This window comes from Narcine bancroftii, chromosome 5 (genome assembly GCF_036971445.1).
Source record: "Narcine bancroftii isolate sNarBan1 chromosome 5, sNarBan1.hap1, whole genome shotgun sequence".
NCBI classification, from domain to species: domain Eukaryota; kingdom Metazoa; phylum Chordata; class Chondrichthyes; order Torpediniformes; family Narcinidae; genus Narcine; species Narcine bancroftii.
Window position 1 is genome coordinate 223,952,060 of NC_091473.1, and position 23,654 is coordinate 223,975,713.

Below are 23,654 nucleotides of genomic sequence, written 5' to 3' on the forward strand. Positions count from 1 at the left end.
TAAACCAGTAATTGAAGGCACTAACATTGTTAAAATAAAATAGTTAGAATGATTTCTGTCCAATATAGTGGTATCCTGCAACTGCTAAACTTACAAAATTGTTAACAGTTTTGGAAAGATACCGTGGAAGACCAGGAAGTGCGGGAGCTAATCGGAGATAAAAGTCACAAATCTAAAGGTAAGACAGAGTTGATACACAACAATAGTGATAGCTGGTGTAAGAAGAATGCAGGACAATAGTCCCAAAGGTTTCACTTGCCTTTGCTCAGCTGTCTTTCTTGTACAAGGTGAATTCTGCTTGGAAATGAATTGCCCTATCCAGAATGCATCTCATCCAATATGAGACTCTAGGCAGCTTACTAATGTAGGAACTGGATATTTAGAATGTGATGGATCCAAGAAGAGGTGTTTGCAGTAACACTGTATTTTTTTGTGGTTGAAGGTTTGGGAGAACTGGAGCAAATTTTGGGACAAGAGAATGCTAAACACAATTTGCTGGAGGATCTCAATAGGTCGAGCAATGTCAGTGGGAAACAAAGAATGGTCTCAACTTTTAAGGCTGAAACCCTTCAAGATTGTTGACAATTTGGGCCAAAAATCTTCAAGACAAGGCTCTTCCAATTTTTGAGAGATGTTAAGATGTACATTCTGGACTCGTTTGGTGATGCAATAAATTTGTAACTCTTTAATGTTAAGGATGAAATGGAAGTTGAATTGTGACTGAAGAGGAGTGTTGCTCACAACAGATGATGCTGTTGTGATTGTTTGACATATTATTGATGTATGCATCACAGTCATGTCACCTACTGAAAGAAAGCCACACCATTTTAAAAATTGTATCTTGCTCCACAAAATTCATTAGAAAGGCCATGAAGGTGGGCAATTGTGATAGGATTTATATATTTAAATATTATTTTTATTTTCACTTAATGACCTTGCTATGAATTTCCAAGTGCCATCTCTCAATTCCCAATTCTGTATCAGACACATAGTTTTTAGGGGGCATGAAACAAACACAAATATGCCATACAGATTTTATTGTGAGGAAGAAAAAAATGAAAGGGTAACAATGACATCAGAAACAATGTTTTTGAGGTTTTTAATCCAGGTATGGTTGAAGCATGAAAAATATATTTGGGTTTTTTATGTCATCTGATATTAATAGAATTTACAAAAGTGCATTACGAATTCCACAGGTCAGGCAGATTCCATGGAAAGTGATAGGCAGTCAGTGTTTCAGGCTGAAATCCTTCCTTCATCACCTTTCTTAATGAAGGGTTCCAGCACAAAACTGCCTGACCTGTTTTAAAAAAAAAATTATAATTTTAAAACCACAGAAAATTCACATATTTTACAATAATGCAAATCCATTTCAAATATATGTGATATATATAAGAAAAAGAAAGAATAAATGAACCCCCCCCAACTGTAAACACCCCCCCCCCACACTCTTTCCCCCCCCAACAAAGCAAAAAAGTGTAGGACAAGAGATCTTCAACAGGAGCACTCTTTACTATAAGAGACCTTTAGGAGAAAGGGAATGTCTGAGATTCATTTAAATATTCATACCCATAGTTTGTTAATATGGGCACCATATTTTCCAAAATATGTGATAATTATCTCTTAAATTATAAGTAATTTTCTCAAGTGGTATACAACTCTGAATTTCCAAGTGCCATCTCTCAATTCCCAATTCTGTATCAGACTTCCAAGTTATCTTGCTATTGCTAAAGCAATTTGAACAAATTTCACTTGATACATATTCAATTTTAATTTAGGTTTAACCCCTCTAATATCACCCAATAAAAATAACATTGGATCCTATTTAGAATTTAACCCCCATTATTTGTTCTAATAAATTACCTATTTCATACTAAAAAGGTTTAATTTTAGGACACTGCCAAGTAGAATGCAGAAATTTATAAACTTCCTGTTCACATCTAAATCCAAAAAGGTCTGGTTCAATTTATTTAACTTTTGTGGTGTTAAATATAACGGATCAATAAAATTATATTGTACCAACCTATACCTCACATTTATTGGGCTTTTTATACTTTTTCCACATAACTCAAACCAATTGCACTCATCTATTTGCTTATTCAAATGTACTTCCCACATTTGTCTTGGTTTATGAACCCTTACTTTCTGAGCATTCTTTTGTCTCCATTACATAACAATGACTCCACCTCTGTCCCTGTTGACAATAATGGATTTTTATTTAATATAAAACCACTTAACAAACACATCATAATATTTCAAACTTAATCCAAATACATGTGGTATTTTATATATAAAAAGGAAAAAAAAAGAAAAATAGAAGAATAACTACCTCTAAATTCACCATTCCCCCAACCCTCTACAAACTAAAAAAGGAAAAAGAAGAAAAGGGACAAGAAAACCACAGCAGGAGCACTTCACTTTCTAATACTTTGAAACGCGTGTGTGTGTGTGTGATATAGACCAATAGGAGACAGGGAATGTTTGGGATTTATCTAAATTTTAATACCAAAAGTTTATAAATATGGGCTCCATATTTCACAAAATATATGATATATATTTCTTGTTTAATTTTCTCAAGTGGAATACAACTCCGAATTTCTGCATGCCATGCAGCCGTTCCCAAATAAATATCTGACCTCCAAGTTATAGCAATACATTTTCTAACTATTACCAAAGCAATTTGAACAAATTTTACTTGATATATACTCATTTTTAATTTAGGTTTAATTTCTCTAGCATCTCTCAGTAAAACTAACATTGGATCCTGTGGGAATCCAACTCCAGTTATTCGTTCTAATAATTACCCAATCAAGCCAAAAAGGTTCAATTGTGGAACAGCAATAATGGATCTTGACCAAAATTTTCATGTAAGAATTTCATATCCTGATAATTGCAAAGTGGTGTTCTCAGATACCTTGAACTTCTTCGTTCTACTGAAAGCAATGAATTTCCCTGCTTCAAAACAGTCCTCAATCTTCTTAACATCATGACATTGCCAATTCTTTAAAAATTGATTTCCCATAGAAAATGGAATGTCTTATTTTGAAATAAGAATGTTCTTCTTGACATTAAACCTCCTCCTCCAATCTCTTTATCAATCTTAATCCAAAGCTCAATTAAATGTTTCAATGTAAAAAAAATTCTCTGTTTGCTATTAACAATCTTGAATAAAGTCTTGTGGGTTTGTTTCCCCTATTTTGCTAAGTTTTATATTCACCTCTAAGTCATACATTACATTAATAAATCACCACTGGGCTGCTTTATAACAGTTCATAAAATTGGGGAGCCTCAAACCTCCATGTTAATTTTTCCAAAGAAACCCTTGCCATTTTTCTTTTCCATAAAAATTTCCTAACACAAGCATGTTGAGTTCCTACTAGTTCCCCAGCAACTGCAGACTTGTTTACCACCATTCATCAAATTCAAGCAAATTTCTCTTTAATATATTGAAATAGTTGGTGCTAATTATTTGTACTGAATGCATTTTATAACGAGGCAATAACACAGAGACAGAACACACCCTAATAGCATTCCTTTGTTCAAATAAGTGCTTGCCTATTGCAAGTGAATTCGGAGCTGATGAACTCGTCCACTTTTAAGATTTTTTTTGGAAAAAGTTCAAGTTCTCATTCCACACATCTTTTGTTTTAAATGATTAACTGATTTCTGACAATAGTTATATTGAGTATATGACTAAGAGCCACCTGAGTGAGCTTTTGACTTGGAGATTGGTGGAGTTGTTAACCGTATAGAGGGTTGTCATGGGCTACAGGATGATATTGATGTGTTGATGAAATGGGCTGAGAAATGGCAGATGGAGTTCAGTCCCGATAAATGTGATGCATTTTGGGAGGCCAGGACATGCCATGAATAGGAGGGTCCTCAGGAGAGTTGAGGAACGGAGGGGCCTTTGTGTAAGTCCAAATATCCTTGTAAGTGGCTGCACAGGTACATAATGTGGTTAAGGCATACAGGATAATTGCCTTCATGAATCAAGGCATTGAATACAAGAGCAATTTGATAAATTTGCTCCAATTTGATCAAATACTGGTCAGATCACAGCTGGAGTACTGCAAACAGTTCTGGTCATCATTGTATGGGAAAGATTTGATAGCTTTGGAGAGTATGTAAAGGTGATTCACTGAGATGTTCCTTGGGATGAAGGGTTAATTTATGAGGAGAGACTTGGTCTTGTTACCTTTGAGCAGAGGAGGTTTAAAGGGGACATGATCAAGGAATATAAAATTTATGAGGGATATAGCTATAGTAGACTGTGTGAAACTTCCCTTTATCAGAGGTGAATATAACTAGAAGTTGTAGGTTAACAAAGAAATAGATTCCCCTTTTAGAGGGTATCAGAAGGAGACATTTTCATCCAGTGAGTGATGAGTACCTGCCATGCACTATTGGAATCAGAATCACTGACATTCTAAAAGTGTATCGATGAGCACTTAAATCACCGAGACATGTGGCAAGTGTTGGAAAATGGATTAATACGCCCGATATCCATCCTGTTTCCATGCAGTATGACTAATTCTGTGATCAGGTAGCCAATCCACATTTCCTTTTCCTTTCCTCATTGGAAATCTTTTTGTTCAAACTTCATGATTTGGATGACTAACACTGGGAAGTGTGTCCAAACAATACATAGCAATATCATAAAATATTCTACTTTTAAGTTTATTTACTTGCAATAAAATTTGTGTGTGTTGGACAATTCAGCTATTCAGGACTAAAGTTTTTTAATCAGTGGTAAAACTCAGCAAATTCTGTGTGGTCTAAATTACAGCCATAATTCTTCTGTGAAACGTTATAGACAGAACCATTAAAGAAAAAGGAAAATTGATTTGAAACAGTCTAATTAAAATTCAGTGAAAACAGGGCACAAAAAGTCTGTTAGTTTTGAATTAGAATTGCCCTTATTACAATTGTATCCGTTGGGATTTGTAACAGATCCCATAAATTTACAGTTCCTATCGCAAAGTAATTTGTGCATTTTTATAACCGAAAAGAAAATTGGAACTGATTATATAAAATTGAACTGCACTGACATAATTTCAGTTTGCTTATTTTTAATTGTAGGTGAGTTAAGGATCCAAATATTAAATGTAATTATTCCACTTAATGAGGTATTTTTAAATTGTTTTATGGTGTCCCCTCTTGGATTCATGGAGTTCTCCAGTAGAAATAATTGCTTCTGCCCATTTCATCCATGCCAACCAAGTTGTCAACCTGAGCTGGTTCCATTTGCCTGCATTTGTCCCAGATCTCTCTAAACATTTCTGTGTGCCTGTCAAAATATCTTTTTAAAAGTTGAAACTTAATTAATAATTTATGTTGTAGCAATGAATCAACAATGCAGTTCCATACTGGAATTCATGCTATTTAAAAAGATATGAAAATATTTATTACATGCTGTGGAATAATGACCTTGTGTCATAATAATTAAATTTTATTTCAATGTTTTCCCCAATAATAGAAGCTGCTAGCAATGATGGATGGGACTCTGTCTTGTTCCACCCTCCACACAAATTGGGTATTGATGACCTGGAGGGGCAAAGGGTGCTGCAGATAGCTGTTATTATCCACAATTTGTCCATGGAAGAAGGGAACGCCAAGTTATTAGCTAACCGAACGTGCCTGAGGTTTCTGCTGCTATGTGCTCATAGTAAACATGTGTCACTTAAGCAAATGGGATTGGATACACTGGGAAATGTAATGGCAGAGGTAAGATTGGTTTTTTTTATTCCATCAGGAAACAGGATTGCTATTTCAGTATGTTAGAATTACAAAATGTGTTTTTTTTTTGAGACTCAAAATATCTCAATATATTTTTTGAGCTCCTGATATTTGTGCATCATGTCATATTGGACAGTACATTAGAAGGGGGTGGTACGATTGGCGTAGCATTTCGTGCAATACCTTTACGATGCCAATGATCGGGAATGGGGTTCAAGTCCCATGCTGTCTGTAAGGAGTTTGTACGTTCTCCTTGTGTCTGTGTGGGTTTTCCCCGGGAGCTCCAGTTTCCTCCACTGTTCAAAAAACGTACTGGGGGTGTAGGTTAATTGGGGATAAATTGGGCAGCATGAACTCGTGGGCCAAAACCTTGCTGTATGTTTAAAAATAAAATTGTCGATTTATTCAAGTTGACTGTGTGTGAGACACGGCATTAGTGTTCAATGGGAAAATGGTTTCAGTTCAAAATCATTTATTTAATATCTTGAGATACCTATCTAATGACTCTCAGTACTTTGAATTTGGTCAATCCACGACCAGATTTGGCACATGATGATGAGGGAAAGGGAAGCGGATATTTGTTTTCTTTATTTGTTTTAATGAAAACTTTTTACTTTTATGAGGAAGTTTTTGGAATTTTAATGTTTTTAATTTCACCCATAGCCTGTTTGGTTCCTGATTGTTTTTTTAAGTTCATTGAATTGTGGAGGATTTTGGATAATTTGCACTGAAGATGCTTCACATTTAAGTTTGTACTAGGTCTAATGTGACAAATAAACAGTGAGAAGAGTTCTCAGGTGAGCACTCATAAAGCCATGTAAAGTAGAAGAGCACAATTTACAATGGAGAGTTATAATGGGAAAAAATGGTTAATTAGTACCAGGAAAGGGATGCATTGTTGCGTGATCCATTCAGGGGGCTGATGGCTGAGGGTAAGAAATGGTCTTTAAGCTCGTTGGCTGTAATTTAACACTCTTGACCTTTCTCCGCTATGGAGGAAGGAGAAGAGAATATGTCCAGGGTGTGCAATGTTGTCAGACTTGTGTAAGCAGCAGAGCATATATTAAAGACCAGAGAACAGCAGCCAATTTTGCCCGTTCCTCAACCATTTTCCGTAATATAGTAAAACCCCTGGTATCTGGCATCCACAGGGATTGGTGGATGCTGGATAAGTGAGTATTCTGGTTGCTTGAAACTCACTCTCACACCTGCATTTAGAATAAACAGTTTAAAAGGCAAAAATACTATACTGTACATGCACTGAATAAATTTCACTTGCATGAATGTATAAACCTTAAAGCATTTATTTTATTTTCAGACACATTCTTTGAAAATATTTAACCATTGCTCAATTTGCAGGTATTTCCCCCTCCACAGAGCTGTCTGAAAGACAAACAATAACATCATAATTAATCTTACCTCTCCCAAATTTACAGATAAAATATTAATAATATAATATTAATATGATAGAATCTTACTAATCAGGAATAAGGAGACACTTTGAGAGTCACTCCCAATGGCTAGCAGCATCAACCAGTTCTTCATCCTGGACGACACCAATTTATTCAAACACAACTTTATTCAAACAGCAGCGATGAGCAATGCATGACCAAGGCACTCCACTGGCTGAATATTTTCTCCCATCTTCACCAAAGGTTTATATGTTACTTCAGAGATCATTTACTTTTACAATTTTAAACTTTTATTTAAATTTTTATTTATTTGTATTTATTTTAATTTTTTTAATATACTTTTTTCCTTGTCTTTTTTTGTCGTTTGCTTCAGTTGCCAGTTGATTGAAATCCAGATTACAGAGATTTTTACTGTTTTTACTATCACAATCCCACTTGTGGACTATTAAGTTAATCTTCCTTATCTATGAGGGTTCGTGCATGAAAGTAAATGTTGATGACTCTTTCAGACCTTCCATTCTCTCTGTCCTGCCCCTTCTTGCCTGGTAATTGGACCTCTATACTTTCATCAACTTTCTTATCTTTCTTCTTGTTTGGGTCTCAACCCTACCATTTACTTTGCTGATATTTTCAAAAAGGCTCCCACAGTGTTTTTTGCTTTTAATGGTGCAATCAGAAAGAGTTTTGTGATACAGAAATCAGTTTTAACAAGACAGGAGCCTTCTAGGTGCAGGACATTATTTCCCTTAACATTCCATAACATTTTCTGAAACCTATTCAATTTGCTTCATTGAATTCAATTAATATGCATATTTTGCAGTTCACAGACTTGTTTGGATCTGTTCAGCTATCAAAATATTCATGTTTATATTTTTTTTCAGCTGCAATTGGATCCCATAGACTTCCAGAGTACCCAGGTGATTTTTCACACCATTACAAAATGCCTTCACTCTTCAGACAAGTGGTTTCGAATTCGAGGTATGTCTGCCATATATACCCCTGTTTTCTTCCTATCCCTTTCATGGTATTTCTGCTTGTTTTCTCCATTTTCACACACCTAGACTCCTGTCAATTTCTCCCGTCACCTTCCCCAAACCATCCACCCTGCTTTTAATTATTGTCTCTCTGTTTGCTTCTTACTCTCCCTGACTCTCACTCTTGACTTTGCAGCTAGCCTCCCCACTATGCTTTTTGTGATTTGGTCGTCTGTCTGCCTCCCTCTATTTCTGTTTGAAAATCGATTAATATGCAGTGGCATTAACTTTATATTAGATAGATGTACATTTTAAAACAACTCTTTAGATCAGCCATTCTCAACCTTATTTTGGCTATGACCCCTTTGGGTCTCTGCACAAAGTTTATAGGCCCCTTTCCTTATGAAGCAGTCAAGTTTAGTTGGTTTCTTCCATACTTCTCTCCTACCAGAAATATTTTTTTAAAAAATGAAAAGAATTTTGATTTCAGTCAATGGCCCCTCCACTCCCCAAATGTGCTGCCACTCCTGGGGAGATGGGGGTGGGCCTCTAGCCCCCTTTGAGAATGACCGATTTAGATTGTCAAATTATCATTACTGTGTTTTTGTTGGAAAAATGATTATCTGCCATCCATGATCTACCAACTTGCCTTGTTATCCATTTTCCTCCAAAAATGAATGTTCATGATGCCACCTGAATCTTTCCTCATATCTCAAGAGCCATCTCCCAACAAAAACAGATGTTGATGATGAAATTTGCCGTTACCTTCAGCATAACCTCTAGCCCCCGAGAGCATAGGATGTGAAGATCAAGACCTTATAAAAAGCTTAATTGACCAAGCAGCAGGGATTCCTGCCCTGCTATCTGCATCTGAGATTTGGATTGTTTGTAGCAGGCACTTAAAAGCATTGGAGAGAGGTCCGTGATTTTGCAGAATTCACAAAATCCATTGGCAGGTTATGCAGTCATTGAAATGCCAGTTGTCAAGCTGCCTTTTAGTTTTAAACTCCCTTATCTTAGGTTAGATAAAAGTATTTTTTCTATCTCTGCCCAACATAATCTTAGATTCTTCTATCAGGTCACCCCTTGGCCTCCTATGTTCTAGTGAGAATAAATCTGTCCAATTGCATAAATAAATCCAGAAGTAAATCACAAATATCTGTAGACATTGTTGTTGAAGTAAAAACACAAAATATTAGAGACACTTTGCTGGTCAAAGTGTCCTTTATGTCGCAAAGGTAAAAATACATAACCGACGTTTTAGGCTTGAGCCCTTCATCAAGGTATGAAAGAATGTTGGCAGGCATCTGAACAAAAGAATGGGGGGGGTTGAAAAGGCAGGAGATAATAAATGGAGATGGGAGGGAAGGGACAGCAGTGATCAGGGGGAGGAAGGATGACTGGGGGGGTGAAGGGGAAGAGAGGGTGGAGAACTGGAAAAATTGGAAAGAGAGAAGAAAGAAAAGGCAAGCAGGAAGGAGAAGGCAGAGAAGTTGATGTTAATGTCATCTGGCTAGAGAGTGTCCAGATGGAAAATAAGGTGGTGGTCCTCCAATCTACGGATGGTCAGGCTGGGATAGTACATAAGGCGATGGACAGACATGCGAGTGTGACTTAGATTTGAAATGGTGGCTACTGGGAGGTCTCTTCTTTTGGAGGTGCTCAGCGATCTCGTAATCTGTGAACAGTCTCTCTCTCTGGTGTAGAGAAAGCCACAAAGAAATAAATAAAACCCTCTATTTCCAGACAATATCCTGTGAATCTCTTCTGTGCACTTTCTAATGCCATCACATTCTTCCTGTAATGTGGCAATTGAAACAACATGCATTGCTCCAAGTGTGGCCTGATTAATGTTTTGAACAGCTCCAAGATGATGTCCCAACTCTTGTACTTGATGCCTTGGCCTATGAAGACAAGAATGCTGAATGCTACCTTCACTACCCTATCCACACCTAGGTCCCTCTGTACACCTACACTCTGAGATCACGGCTATTCACTGTATATGTTCTGTTAGTATTTGACATTGCAAAATGCATTAACTTGCACTTTACTGGATTAAATTCCATCTCCCACCGCTGCACCCAACTTTCCAACTGATATACATCCCTCTGTCTCCTTTCCTTTCATGATCTTCTTTGTTTATCATTGCATTTATGTTTTGTGCTGTCAGCAAACTTGATAAGCAAACCACCTACATTCTTCTTTCATGTCACACATGTGGCAATCAACAATGGTCCCAGCACTGATCCCTGCAGTATACCACTGGGTACAGACTTTCAAATGCACCTTCCACAGGGACCATTCCTTCCATGCCTCTCTCATCCTTGGCACCTACCCCTGTGATTGCTGAAGTGTTACTGCTGAGCCCATAGCACCTCCCTCACCACCATTTTGGGACCCAGTCTTCCAAGTGAAGCAACACTTGTGAATCTCCAAGTCTTGTGGCATCCATATCTCTTTCCTATACCTAATTCACATGGGGTGTAGGAAAGCCATCTCCTTTCCCCTGACTGAATCTCACCTTTCCTCTTGTGCTGCTTGCCATAACGAATTATCACCTTCTGTCTGTTGTCCTGCTATTCCCTCTGTCCTCTCTTCTCTTCTCATCTCCCCCAGGCTGCCTGCTTTTTGCTCATACCTTGCAGAAGGGCTCATGCTCAAACTTTGGTTATGTTATCTTTACCTTCTATAGACGCTGCGAGATCTGCTGAGTTCCTCCAGCATTTTTGTGTTTGTACTACAACCACAGTATTCTCAGACTTTCGTTTTTCACTTCAAATGACCCTTGATCACTATCCTCTCTTTCCTTCAAGCCATTTTTGGTTCCTTTCTGGCCACACATCTTGGATCCTTTGTGCCTTAACCTTTTGGGCCAGATTGCCATGAGGATTTCATCAGATATATTGCAGAGCTCCACATAAATCATGTCTACCACTTTGCCTTCATCATTTTCCTTAGTTACCACTTCAAGAACCTCTATTGGATTTATGAGTTAAGAATTCCCTACCACAGAAACCACGTTGATAACGAACCAGTCTCTGTCTTTACAAGTGAACATGAATCACGTCCTTTTGAATTTGTTCCAATAGTTTCCTGACTATTGATGTAAGCCTCAGCAGTCTGCAGTTTCCTGGCCTATCTTGGCTGCCTGTTTATGTAAAAAAAAACATTAGTTGTCCTCCACTCCTTTGGTTTTTCATCTGTGGCTAATGTTGATCCAAACATCTACATCAGAGCTCCAGCAATGACCTGCCTTGCTCCCCATAACATCCTGGGATAGATAGATGCAGTCAAATGCATTGGGCAGGAAAATACTACCCAGCCATTGCCATCATGGATATCACTCTTGACTCCTTCAAGGAGATCTACAAGAGGTGGTGTCTTTAGAAAGCAGCCTCTGTCCTCCAGGACCCTTACCACCCAGGCCGTGCCCTCTTCATACTGCTACCATCAAGAAGGAGGTCCCGGAAGCCTGAAAATGAACACCCAGTGGTACAAAAACAGCTTATTCCTTTCTGCAATCAGATTTCTGAAGCTTCCTTAGTTTCGCTTCTTTTGCACTAATTTATTATTGTATTTATTTTAAATGTAATTTATTAGCAATATTTCCATCTGCAATGCTGCCACAAAACAATGAATTTCATGACATGTTCCCAACAATAAATTCTGATTCATTATTTTGTGGCTCTTAAACATAATTCCATGAAAAATGAAGGCCAGCAAATCATACGCCTTCTTAATAACACTATCTATCTGTGCAGCAGCCTTGAGTGTCCCATGGACATAGAGCCAAAGATCTCTCAGCTTGTCCTCCAATTAACATTGTGTTCTACCTTCAAATTTGCCTTACTGAAGTGAACCACTTCACACGTTTCTGGGTTAATTCCATCTGCTACTTCTCATCCCATCTTTTCATTTTATCAATGTATCTTTGTAACCTCTGACAACCCTCCAGAGTATCCACACTGCCACCAACTTTCTAGTCATCTACTAACTTACTAACCCACCCTTCCACCTCCTCATCCAGGCCATTTATAAAAATCACAAAGAGGAGGGATCCCAGAAAAGGACCCTGTGGAACACCACTGGTCACCCATCTCCATGCAGAATATGAACCATCCAAAACTACCCACTTCATCCCTTCTCACTTTTTGAATGAGCCTTGCATGGGAAACCTTATTAAATGCCACATTAAAATCCATATGCGCTACATCCACTGCTCTACCTTCATCAATGTTCTTTGTTCCATCATCAAAAAATTCACTAAGGCTTGGGAGGCATGACCTTCCCCTAATGAAACCATGCTAACTATCCCAGAATTTTGGTAAGCAGGTATACAAGGCAGTTCACACCTGTGTTGTACCATCTTCACTGCCTCAGGTACATCATTGATCTCCACATTATAACTCTGAATTAGATAAGGATAGTTTAACTACATTATTAACTCCAAAAGTAATCAATACATTGATTCCAATTCCTCTTTTTCTGGTTAAAAGCTGTCGGATTTGAATTAATATTCAAGGTTGTTGATGTTTTGTGTGAATTTGGTAATACTTTAGAGAAACACAAGCTGCAGATACAGGAATCCTGAGCAGACAAAGAATTGCTGGAGAAACACAGCAAGTCAGCCAACATCCAGAAAATGGTCAATCCAGGAAATATCAACACAGATTTTGGGTTTATTGTAAGAGTACTGCATGACATCACATAAAACACTAAATAAACTGTACACAGCGTGAATATGTAAACAAATAAAAAAACTGCAATATAGAGAGAACAAAAGAAAATCAATAAAGTACACAAGTAAGAGTCCTTAAATGAGTCTGTGATTGAGTTTGTCGTTGAGGAATCTGATGGTGGAAGGGTAGCAGCTGTTCCTGAACCTGGCAGTGCGAGTCTTGTGGCATCTATGTCTCTTTCCTGATGGCAACAGTGAGAACAGAGAGTGAGCTGAGTTGAGTAGTTGTTTGATGGTTGCTGCTTCCCTCCAACGGCAGCGATCCCTCCAGATACACTCAGAACCAGGGCCACAAACAGTCCTCCCAGGTGAGGCAGAGTTTTATATGTACGTAGTCCAACTTGATTCTATGCATTTGTGTACTCAATGTGACCTCCTCTACGTTGATGAGTCAAAATATTTCTCACTCTACAGATGTAGTTTAAAGAGCACATATTTCCTCTGTTTCCACTTGATTTCCAAAATGCAATGTATTTTTAAATTATAATGTACTTATGAGGGTCATTCAACTTTTCAGAATCACAGCTGTTATTATTTTTAACTGTTTGGTTTGCTGCTTTTCATACTCCCATTTCTGTAATGCAAAGCTATTTATAAGATGTTATATGAATGTTGATATTTAATATTAATGTTTGATATTTTTTCTTGATTTTAGGTATGGAGATCTTGGCTAAACTTTGCAAAATTGAAGAGAATGTAGATATAATCTGTGAATGTGTGGAACAGGAATCCTATCGTGAGATTGTGAACCATTTATCTCTCCAAGATATATTGCTATTACTTGCTAGTTTGGAAGCTCTGTACATGCTGTCGAGCCTGGGAGAGATAACCTGCACCAAAATTATCAAAGTGGAAAGAAGTATTGGTAAGTTAGAATGTGAAAATATAGTTGATGACTACTTTCATTCACACAAAATATAATTCGGACCTTGATGTTGACATTTTTTGTCTAAATACTTGGTTGGAGAAAGACCAAGTCGAACTTTCCCCTATTTTTAATCACCAGCCATCAGTGGTTATATCAAATGTTTTTTTCCATGCCCCTGCATAAGATCTGTATTTCCATCAGAACACTCCTCCTTGAAATCTTGGCAAATAGATGTTATGTTGTTTACTGGTGCCTAATGTTATGCATTAAAGTGGAATTTCTTTGCAAAGCTACCTACCGTATGTAATAGTTGAGTTTAGGGAACCAATTTTTCAGGTCAAGTTTTTTTTGGGGGGGGGGCAGTCATCTTTTATACGGATACTTCTTTTGACAGCTGTAAGTACCTGCAACATTCAAGGTGTTGGGAGCTTGGAGAGATGGGTCCGATTCCTAAATCTGCATTTGAGGTGTTGGGAGCTCAGATAGGTGGGCAGCCGAGGTGAAGGTTCGCAGTTGAAATATCAGGAGCTCGGATGGGTGGGTGGTTGGGAGCAAAAATAGGGGGCTGACTTTTACACGCTCTGTACGGAAAATATGTGATTTCTGGGCAAAAGGGGGAGGTGAACTTTTACAGGAAATCAACTATTACACAAGTATATGCATTAATTAAGAAGTTCAGAAATTAAATGAACAAGAAAAACAGGCTGAATATGAGGAAAGCTGCAGTGAGCAAATGGAAAAAAAAACATGGGTAGAGCAAGAGATAGCTAGCTATAAACAAACCCACCACTACAGCTCCTCACCCTGTCCGTTCTTTTCTCATAATTCCTCTGTCTCCATCGCATCTGCTCTCAGGATGAACCCTTCCATGCAAGATCATTCAAGATGTCCATTGTTTTCAAAAAAATGAGCCCTCCGCTTGCACACAGAACGAAGTCAGAATTTCCGTTGTCTTCACTTACCACTCCAGCAGCCTCCGCATTCAACATGTCATCCTCTGCCATTTCTGCCACCTCCTACATGATCCCACCACCAGACACATCTTTCCCTCTCCTCTCCTCTTTACCTTCCGTGACTATCATCCCCTTGGTATCTACCCATGTGACAGTAAGAAATGCTACACTTGCACCCACACCTCCTCCCTCACCACCATTTGGGCCTGAAAGAGTCCAAGTGAATTAACACTTCACATGTGAATCTGCAGGGATCATCTACTGCCCTCCTTCAATCAGAGAGACCAAACACAGACTGGGAGATCGTTCTGTTGTGCACCTTCGCTCTGTCTGCTGCAATAGCAGGATCTCCCAATGGGAACCCATTTCAATTCCCCATCCATTTCCTTTGTAGACATGTCTGTCCATGATATCAGGCACTGCCAGACTGATACCACCTGCAAATTGAAGGAGAAACACCTCAGATTATATCTTTGTCAACCTCCAATCAAATGGCATTAACATGGACTTCTCCATTTCCCTCAGCCCCCCCACCACGCCTCTGTCTCCTTACCTGCAGCTCTACATTCTCAGAGCCACCCTCCTCCCCCAAGCAGTTTTCGTCTTTCCTCCTCTCCTATCCTCCTATCAATTCCAGTTATGGCCTTTTGCCTGTTGACCTACACTCCTCCCCCTGTCCTTTCATCCCTCATCTCCCAGCATTTTTATTCAGGTGTCTGTCTGCATTTTGCTCATATCTTGAAGAAGGGCTCAGACCTCAAACATTACCTCCTGTGGATGCTTCATGACCTACTGAGTTTCTCCAAAATGTTTCTATTTTCACTACTATAAACTTCAGTGTGACTGTATATACAGTCCAGCTTATTAGTCCAAATGTCCTTGACAAGTTATCAGGAAATTTCTTTTTTGATCCTCATGTAACCACAATGGAAAGTTTGTATTCTTGAGAGAATAGTTTGGAGGTATCCATTATTTTAATTGATACAGCACATTAGAAGTCCATTCTGGCTCATGAAACCTGTGCCATCCAATTACACCCAATCAACCTACCAATCCTGTATGTTTTGAAGAGTGGTAGGAAACCAGAGCACCTGGGGAAATCCCATGTAGGTTATGGGGAGAATGTAAAACTGTAAGACATTGCTGGATTTGAAACTGGGTTGAATATATCTCCTTTATGTGGATATACAAGAGAAAGTGTGGCTTTGTAATAGATGGTAAATAATTATTCAAAGTGCCATCATTTGCTTTCACAGAAGAAATTTAAGAACTACAATTTTTTGCATTTAGAATTGTTTCATAACTTTATCCCCAATGGTCTTGCAGAAATATTTATAAAAAACCTCTGTGTATCCAGCTACATGTTTTGCAATCTAGATAATCTGGGAATGAGTTTAGCTATATCTATTCAATCTATTGCCTTTGCTAACTGATCAAAGCCATCTAAATTTCTGAATTTTGCTCTTGTGCCATATCTTTCTTGTGTCTCAGCAGTTGAAATTGCTCTTAGTGGTCCATATGTGGTCTAAATGGCTTTGATTAGCTGCAATATAACTTCAACCTCGTATTTCAGTTCATCAGATATCAGCTAAAAAGATGTTTTGATTATTTTCTGGATCCTCTGTCTTATTTGTATGGCCTTGTGTGTTAACCCTTCATTATCTTTGCCCCTCAACTCTTTCTGGTCATTCCAGCATTTGGGAAATCTTTTCTATCTCTTTCCAGTTTAATGTGATTGACCTCACTTTACCCAAATTGAAAGTTTTGGTTTTGTCCTTGTGCTTAACTTTAAGCATTTTTCCTAATTTATTGATTACTTCCATGTTCTGCATCAGTTGTCTGTCTCATCTTTGTATCATATTGTAGTTTTCTTTAGCATCTTTTAGTCATAAGTATGAAAAACAATTGCATATAAAACACATTCTCATGGATAATGTCAACTTGAGAATATGTTCACTATTTCAACTCTTCTCAGCTACTCAATTTGAGAAAATGTCCTTAGTGGGTGAATAGTTGACCCCAAGCTCCTTGAACTTTAACCTTCTTATGAAGGCCTTCCACAAGGTTGATATAGTCCATACACTTGTGTGTGAAATGAGCCATGTCCTAGCAGCTGGGCCATCAGGGGATGACCCTGGTTGGGTCGTAGCCATCCTTTGCTGTCATGGTGCTGTCTCGATGTTGGCGACGTGTTGGTTTACTCCAGGTTGGAGCATGGAGTTTCCTGCTCACAGGAGGATAGATGTTGAGCTGCAGGATGTGTGGTGTGAGCAGAAGTGAGCAAATGGAAACCCTTTTGACTGTACAACAGGTTAGAATCATCATGTGCCAGGATTGGCATGATAGAATGAAATTGTACTGTTATGAGCCCAGAGGACCCCAAAACCCAGCAGCAATAGATATTCACCAGGACAAATGGTTACTTAAACAAAGATTGGTTTTAATTATCTTTAAACATGAAAATAGAATCAAACTTTAACTTATCTCTATTGACTTACTTAACCTAACTTAATCCCCTTCTATTTCTAAGCATACGTGTATGTAATGTGTGTGTAAGTTCAGAAAAGTTCTGTGGTTCACAGTCTAATCTCACTTCTCATTCCTCCAAGTTTACTGGTTGCAGGCAATTCTTATACTGTGCACCGAATTTAACATTTATAAAGTTCAGCAGGCTTTGGTGCTTGAAAGGTAAATGGTTACCGCTCAGGAAGGTTCTTGTCAGTTTTCAGAGAGAGATTTGTTGTTCCTTTTTAATCAGCCACTTTAGTGTCTTGCTGAAGAAACTTGCCCCTTCAGAGTTCTCCAGATGATAGCCTCTTTCAGGTCACCACAGAGTGCATTTTTGTTTCTCATATTCCAAGTGAAACATTAGACAACCAGTCCTCTCCTCTTGCATGAACTACAAGGGCTTTGACCAGGCTGTCTTCTAAAAGGGGGCTTTCCATCAGCTTGCCAGCCTCTCTCTCTTTCCCCCCCCCCTCTCTCTCTCTCTCTCTCTCTCTCTCTCACTCTCTCTCTCACTCACTCACTCACTCACTCACTCACTCACTCTCTCTCTCTCTCTCTCTCTCTCTCTCTCTCTCACTCACTCACTCACACACAGAAAGTCTGTTTGACTCTTTCTGCTTGCAAAACCACATGACCCTCTTAGAACAGCAAGCTCTTTTCCAGACAGAGGTGGCTCTGACATGCTCTTTCATCTGTTGCCTTTTGTAAACAACAATCCATTAGTGAAGTCACTTGAGCACTCTTTCAAAGCTCTTGCAAAAGCTCTGAGGTCCCGATATGTCTAGCATGGGGCACAGATCCAGTATTTTAAATAAGATCTGTTTTAAAGTGTTTGTATGTAATTTACTCTAACAAACCTTTCCCAATTTATCTCCCAAAAAATATATCTATATACTCTGTCACAGTACCCAGACCTTTTGTAATAATGGACAAGAAACTGTGAAATACTGCAAATATTTCCAGATCTTGAGATTAATTGATTGAAGGATCTTGACAGTTGCTGGAAAAATGGTCCCTGCTTGGTTTGAGTTTGACGCTGTAGCAATAGATATATTGTAGGAAGGAGGTCTTTCTTCTTGAGCAGATACCTCAGGTACAGTTCCTCATGGAGATGAACATGGGAACATTTTTCCCCATGACACTTGGGATGATATGTCCCATTGCTTAAATTCCATCTGCACCCATGCCAAGATTGTTGGAAATGTAGGGTGAATAAAAACAAAGAGGATAAATCTAGGATCAGTGCAAATGGTCAGCAGGGACTTGATGGGCCAAAGGGCCTGTTTCTCTGCTGTGTGACTTTGTAAATAGTATCTCTTGACATTCTCCTATCCACCTCATTAGACTTTTTCAAGAGATCATTCAGATTTGTCAATTCACCCTTTTAGGAAGCCACTCTGGGCCAGTCTAAACAGCTGGAAAACATTGAAGATGTTCAGCTACTTTAGCTTTATTTATAGTCTTGGATAATTTCCCCAAAGGAGATATTAGCTTAACTGGTTTATAATTTTCTAATTTCCTTATTTTTAGCTTTTTTAAGCCACAGGGAGACAGGCCCAATTTTCAAATTGAAACAAATGATCCCTAAATGAAGAAATCTTTTAGAAACGACATCTGCAATGCTACATTGTATTTTTTAAGCTTTGGGATAAAAGTCTTTTGACCCCAAGGAATTTGCCTTCTGTCAAAAAATCCTTACAAGTCCTGGAGAAAAATGATAAAGCCACTCATGTTGACAGTTGGGTATGTGCTGAATTTCTGGGAGAAATTCAGGACTCTGCTTTTGAAATTCTTTACTAATCGATTCATTCTGTACCTTTAGTTTAACCTTGTGTATAATGTGCTCACTGGGAATAGATATTCTGATTGATATTTGACCATCTTGATTTAATACTTTTTTAAAAACAATCCTCAGATCAGCTTGTATGCCTCGTATCTATGGATCTACAGAACTTTCCTCCTGATGCACTGACAGCTGTGAAGTTAGTAGAACAGCAGAGCACCTCGAGACCAGTATCTGAGACCAGCTGGTCAGTCTCAACAGACAATGCTTCAAACCACAACACCCCTGCAACAGGTATAGTATTTAATTCCATTGCATCTTGTTAAAACAGCATGTAATTGATGTTGGAGAAATGCATAAGATGAAAGATAAGAATACCTTCTGACAGTTATGGCACATTCTAGAATGGTGCATGGGAAGGCTATCTCTATTTATTCTCTGATGTACATGTGAATAGAATTATCCACAACAAAGATACATATATCAAGGTGCTCTTAATCAGAATTTATTGTCATGAACAAGTCATCAAATTCATTCTTTTGCGGCAGCGTTATAGTGCAAACATTCATATTATAACCAGCTCACGCCATTATTATAAAAAAAAGTTAAAAAAAAATAGTGCACGAAAAGTAAGGTCATGTCTTTGGTTCATTGATTATTCAGGTATCTGATGGCAGCAGGGAAGAAGCTGTCCTTGTGCTGTTGAGTACTCATCTTTTTCCGATGGTAGCAGAGTGAAGAGGGCATGGCCTGGGGGTGGGGGTCTTTGAGATAGAGGCTGCTTTTTGAAGACACCGCTTCATGTAGATGTCCGCCTGTTGCCTGTTGCCTGTGAGGTCGCAGGCCAAGTAACAACCCTCTGGAGTTTTGTCCTGAGAGTGGGGGTTCCATACCAGGCAGTGAAGCAACCAGCTAGAATGCTCTCCACGGTAAGCTTGTAGAAGTTTTTTGAGTCTTTGGTAACACACCGAATCTCCTCAGACAGGCTGTATGATTGCATTAGTGTGGAGGCTCCAGGATAGATCCTCGGAGATATTGACACCCAGGAATTTGAAGTTCTTGACCCTCTCCCTACTGAGCCCTCGATGAGGACTGGGTTGCGTTCCCCTGACTTTCTCCTGAAGTCCACAATAATCTCCTTGGTTTTGCTGATGTTGAGCACTTGGTTGTTGTTGTTACACCATTCAGCGAGCTGATCTATCTCCCTCCTGTTCGCTTCCTCATTGCCGTTTGTGATTCAGCTGACAAATGTGGTGACATCGACCAACTTGTAGATGGCATTGAAATTGTGCCTGGCCACATAGTAGAGCAATGGGCTAAGCACACATCCTTGGGCTGTGCCTGTGTTGATAATCAGTGAGGAGGAGGAGGAGACATTATTTTCAATTCATACTGACTGATCTTCCACTGAGGAAGTCAAGGATCCGGTTGCAGAGGTTGAGTGGGGGGTGGGTAGAGGCCTAGAGTTTGTAGCTTCTTGACCAGTACTGAGGGAATAATAGTATTAAAGTAATGGTATTGATGGCCAAGCTGTAGTCGATGAAGAGCAGCCGACTATCTTTATTGACTGCAGTTTGGCATTCAAAGTTATACCCTCACAACTGGTCAGCAAACTCCAAATCCTGGGCCTCAATACCCCACTGTACAATTAGATCCTAGATTTGCTCATCTCAAGATGTTAATCAGTGAGTATTAGAGAGAACATCTCAACAATCTCCATCAGTAGTGAAGCACCACTTATCTCCCTGCTTTACTCACTTTACAACAATGGCTTGGTTCAACAATAACATCAAATCCTTGGGTCTCATCATCTCCGACGATCTGTCCTGGAGACTCCATGTCAATGTCATCTTGAAGAAGGCTTGCCTGCAGCTATACTTCGTGAGGAGATTCGATACGTCACCGAAGACTCTCGAAAACTTCGACAGGAGTACCATGGAGAACATTCTAGCTGGTTGCATCACTAATTGGTATGGAGGTACCAACGCTCAGGACAAGAAAAAACTCCAGAAAGTTGTTAATGCATCCTGCAACACCACGGGCACCAGACTTCACTCGATCAAGGACATCTACAAGAGGTGTTTGAAGAAAGCAGCCTCTATCCTCAATGGCCCCACCACCCAGGCCATGCCCTCTTCACTCTGCTATGATTGGGAGAAAAGGGTGGAGGAGCCTGAAGACTAGCTCTCTGGGGTGCAGGGACAGCTTCTTTCCCTCTGCAACAGATTCCTGAATAAACAGTGAACCACAGACTCTGCCTTACTTGGATTTTTTTCTTTCACTATTTATATTTATTTTTGTATGGTAGTTGATATGAATGTTTGCACTTTGACGCTGCTGCAAAACAATGAATTTCATGACATGTTCTTAACAATAAAATCTGTTTCTGATCTGCAAATATCACAGGGGCAATGAGTCAGCATCCAGGAGGGAGATTGTAAACTTGGCTGAATAGTGTACCGACAACAACCTCGCACTCATTGTCACCACAACCAAAGAGGTGATTGTGGGCTTCAGGAGGGGAAAACCAGAAATGTAAGATCCAGTGATCATTGGGAGGTCAGAGATGGAGTGGGTGAGCAAATTCAAATTCCTAGGAGTCACTACCTTGGAGGACCTTTCCTCGACCCAATACTTGAATGTCATCGTGAAGAAAGCAGATCAGCACCTTTACTTTCTTAGGAGTTTGTGCAAGTTTGGTATAACATCAAAAATCTACGGATATGGAGTGGAAAGTGTGCTGACCAGCTGCATTATGACCTGGTATGGAGGCCACAATACTCTGAGCAGAAAGCCCTGCAAAAGGTAGTGGACACAGCCAAGTACATCACAGTCAAAACTCTCCCCACCATCAAGAACATCTACATTGAAAGCTGTTCTTGGAGAGGAGCAGCAATCATCAAAGATCCACACCATCCAAGACATGCTATTTTTTTTGCTGCGCCAATCAGATGATTGGTATAGGTGCCTCAAGACTGGAACCACCAGGTTCAGGAAGAGTTGCTACCCCTCCATCATCAAACTGCTAAACAATGAACTCAATCACTCTTATTTATTATTGAGTATCTATTTTCTGAAGTGCACAGGTTGTTTATATTTCTCTTTTGTATACTTTTTTGAGTACATTTTCTGCACTTTTAACCAGCAGGAAAGAGAATCGCAGTGTTGCTTGTGGTGTCGTGTCTCTGACAATAAATTTGCACTTTTATCTTTCTTACCTTGAAGATTAAAACAAATATTGTGTGGTGGAAGAAAGAATTCAAGTACTAAACATGTTTAACAGCAGTGATCTTTCATTGAATTATCAGGCTCAATTCTTATAAGAACATAAGAAATAGGAGCAGGAGTCGGCCATCTGATCCGCCTAGCCTGCTCCGCCATTCAATGAGATCATGGCTGACCTGCTCATCTCCACCTACCTGGCTTTTCTTCATATCCCTTAATTCCCCATCTATGTGAAAATCTATCCAACCTTGCCTTAACTATATTTACTGAGGTAGCTGCCACTGCTTCAATGCACAGCAAATTCCACAGATTCACCACCCTCTGGAAAAGCAGTTCCTCCTCATCTCCACCCTAAACTTTCTACCCTGAATCTTGAGGCTATTTCCTCTATAATCTCCCCCACCAATTATCCAAGTTAATGTCTTCTTCATACATTCTTCAACTACTTGAACGGATTTGTGTTTTACAGAAGAATGATTTTCAGAATTAGAATGGGTAACGTGACCCATTACAAATTCATGTTGTGTTGCCTTTTTAGCTTTCTGATTAAGTAGAGAACTAGGAAATTATTTAATTTAATGAAAAGTTAGAAATTTTAATTCTGCTAGTCAACGGCACTTGATCATTACTGCTAAATTAAAACTAAAATTGCCTGATTAGTGGTATATCTTGTGGTTTCCACAGTGTCAAGACCTGTGGCAGTCCCTGCTGCTGGCCTCTTGGAATTAGACAATGAGACATTTACATGCCAGTGGTAAGTGAATTTTGCTTTTTATTTAATTGTCCTCAGAATAATTGTGTATTTTTTTTTCTTGAGCACATTTTCCATGTTACTTTTCACATGAAATTCTTACTCAAACAATGATCTAGTTTGTATAGTTAACTGCATTATTTTATTAATGTCTGTGTTCTCTAATACTTAATGCCATTCTAATACCAGAAAGCCATTACCCCATTGTAATGTGGGTTATCTTTTCTCCCTAATTCTTTCCTCGTCTGTGTTAATTCTGAATTCCATGCATTTCGTTGTTTCCTTCAACTAACATAGTTCTAATCATGATGGCTGTTCTAGCACGGCTACAATATAACACAATTAAACAGCAATGGGGAGTTTTTGTATAGCGCAGGAACAGGCCCTGTGGCCCACAAAATGTTTGTGTTGAACACAGCCAGTTTAAATTAAATTTCTTCTGCCTGCACAGGATGTGTATTCCTCCATTCCTTGTATTTTTTTTGTCTATCTAATTGATTTTTGTTCATGGTTATCATATCTGCTTTCAACATTACACATGGTAATGAGTTCCAGGCACCTACAACTCCTGTTTGAGAGGCAGGAATGGATGAGAAGTGCCCTGTGCATCTCCTTCAAATTTTCACCCTCTGACTTTAAATGCATTGTTTTTTATTACTGAATATTTTCACCCTGAGAAAGAGATTCTGACTACCATATAATT

At 38.9% G+C, this 23,654-nt stretch overlaps 1 protein-coding gene across 4 annotated transcripts in view; it reads left to right on the top strand.

The window, feature by feature from the left end:
* LOC138764954 (AT-rich interactive domain-containing protein 2-like) overlaps positions 1–23,654 on the top strand; it is a 278,904-nt gene that overhangs the window by 193,117 nt on the left and 62,133 nt on the right. For all 4 annotated transcript variants that reach the window (XM_069941451.1, XM_069941455.1, XM_069941453.1 and 1 more), the window contains exons 7-12: positions 109–178; positions 5,480–5,727; positions 8,033–8,129; positions 13,519–13,728; positions 19,108–19,269; positions 22,885–22,954. In XM_069941451.1, coding sequence (XP_069797552.1) covers positions 109–178; positions 5,480–5,727; positions 8,033–8,129; positions 13,519–13,728; positions 19,108–19,269; positions 22,885–22,954 — 857 coding nt within the window. The remainder of the gene's footprint in view (positions 1–108; positions 179–5,479; positions 5,728–8,032; positions 8,130–13,518; positions 13,729–19,107; positions 19,270–22,884; positions 22,955–23,654) is intronic.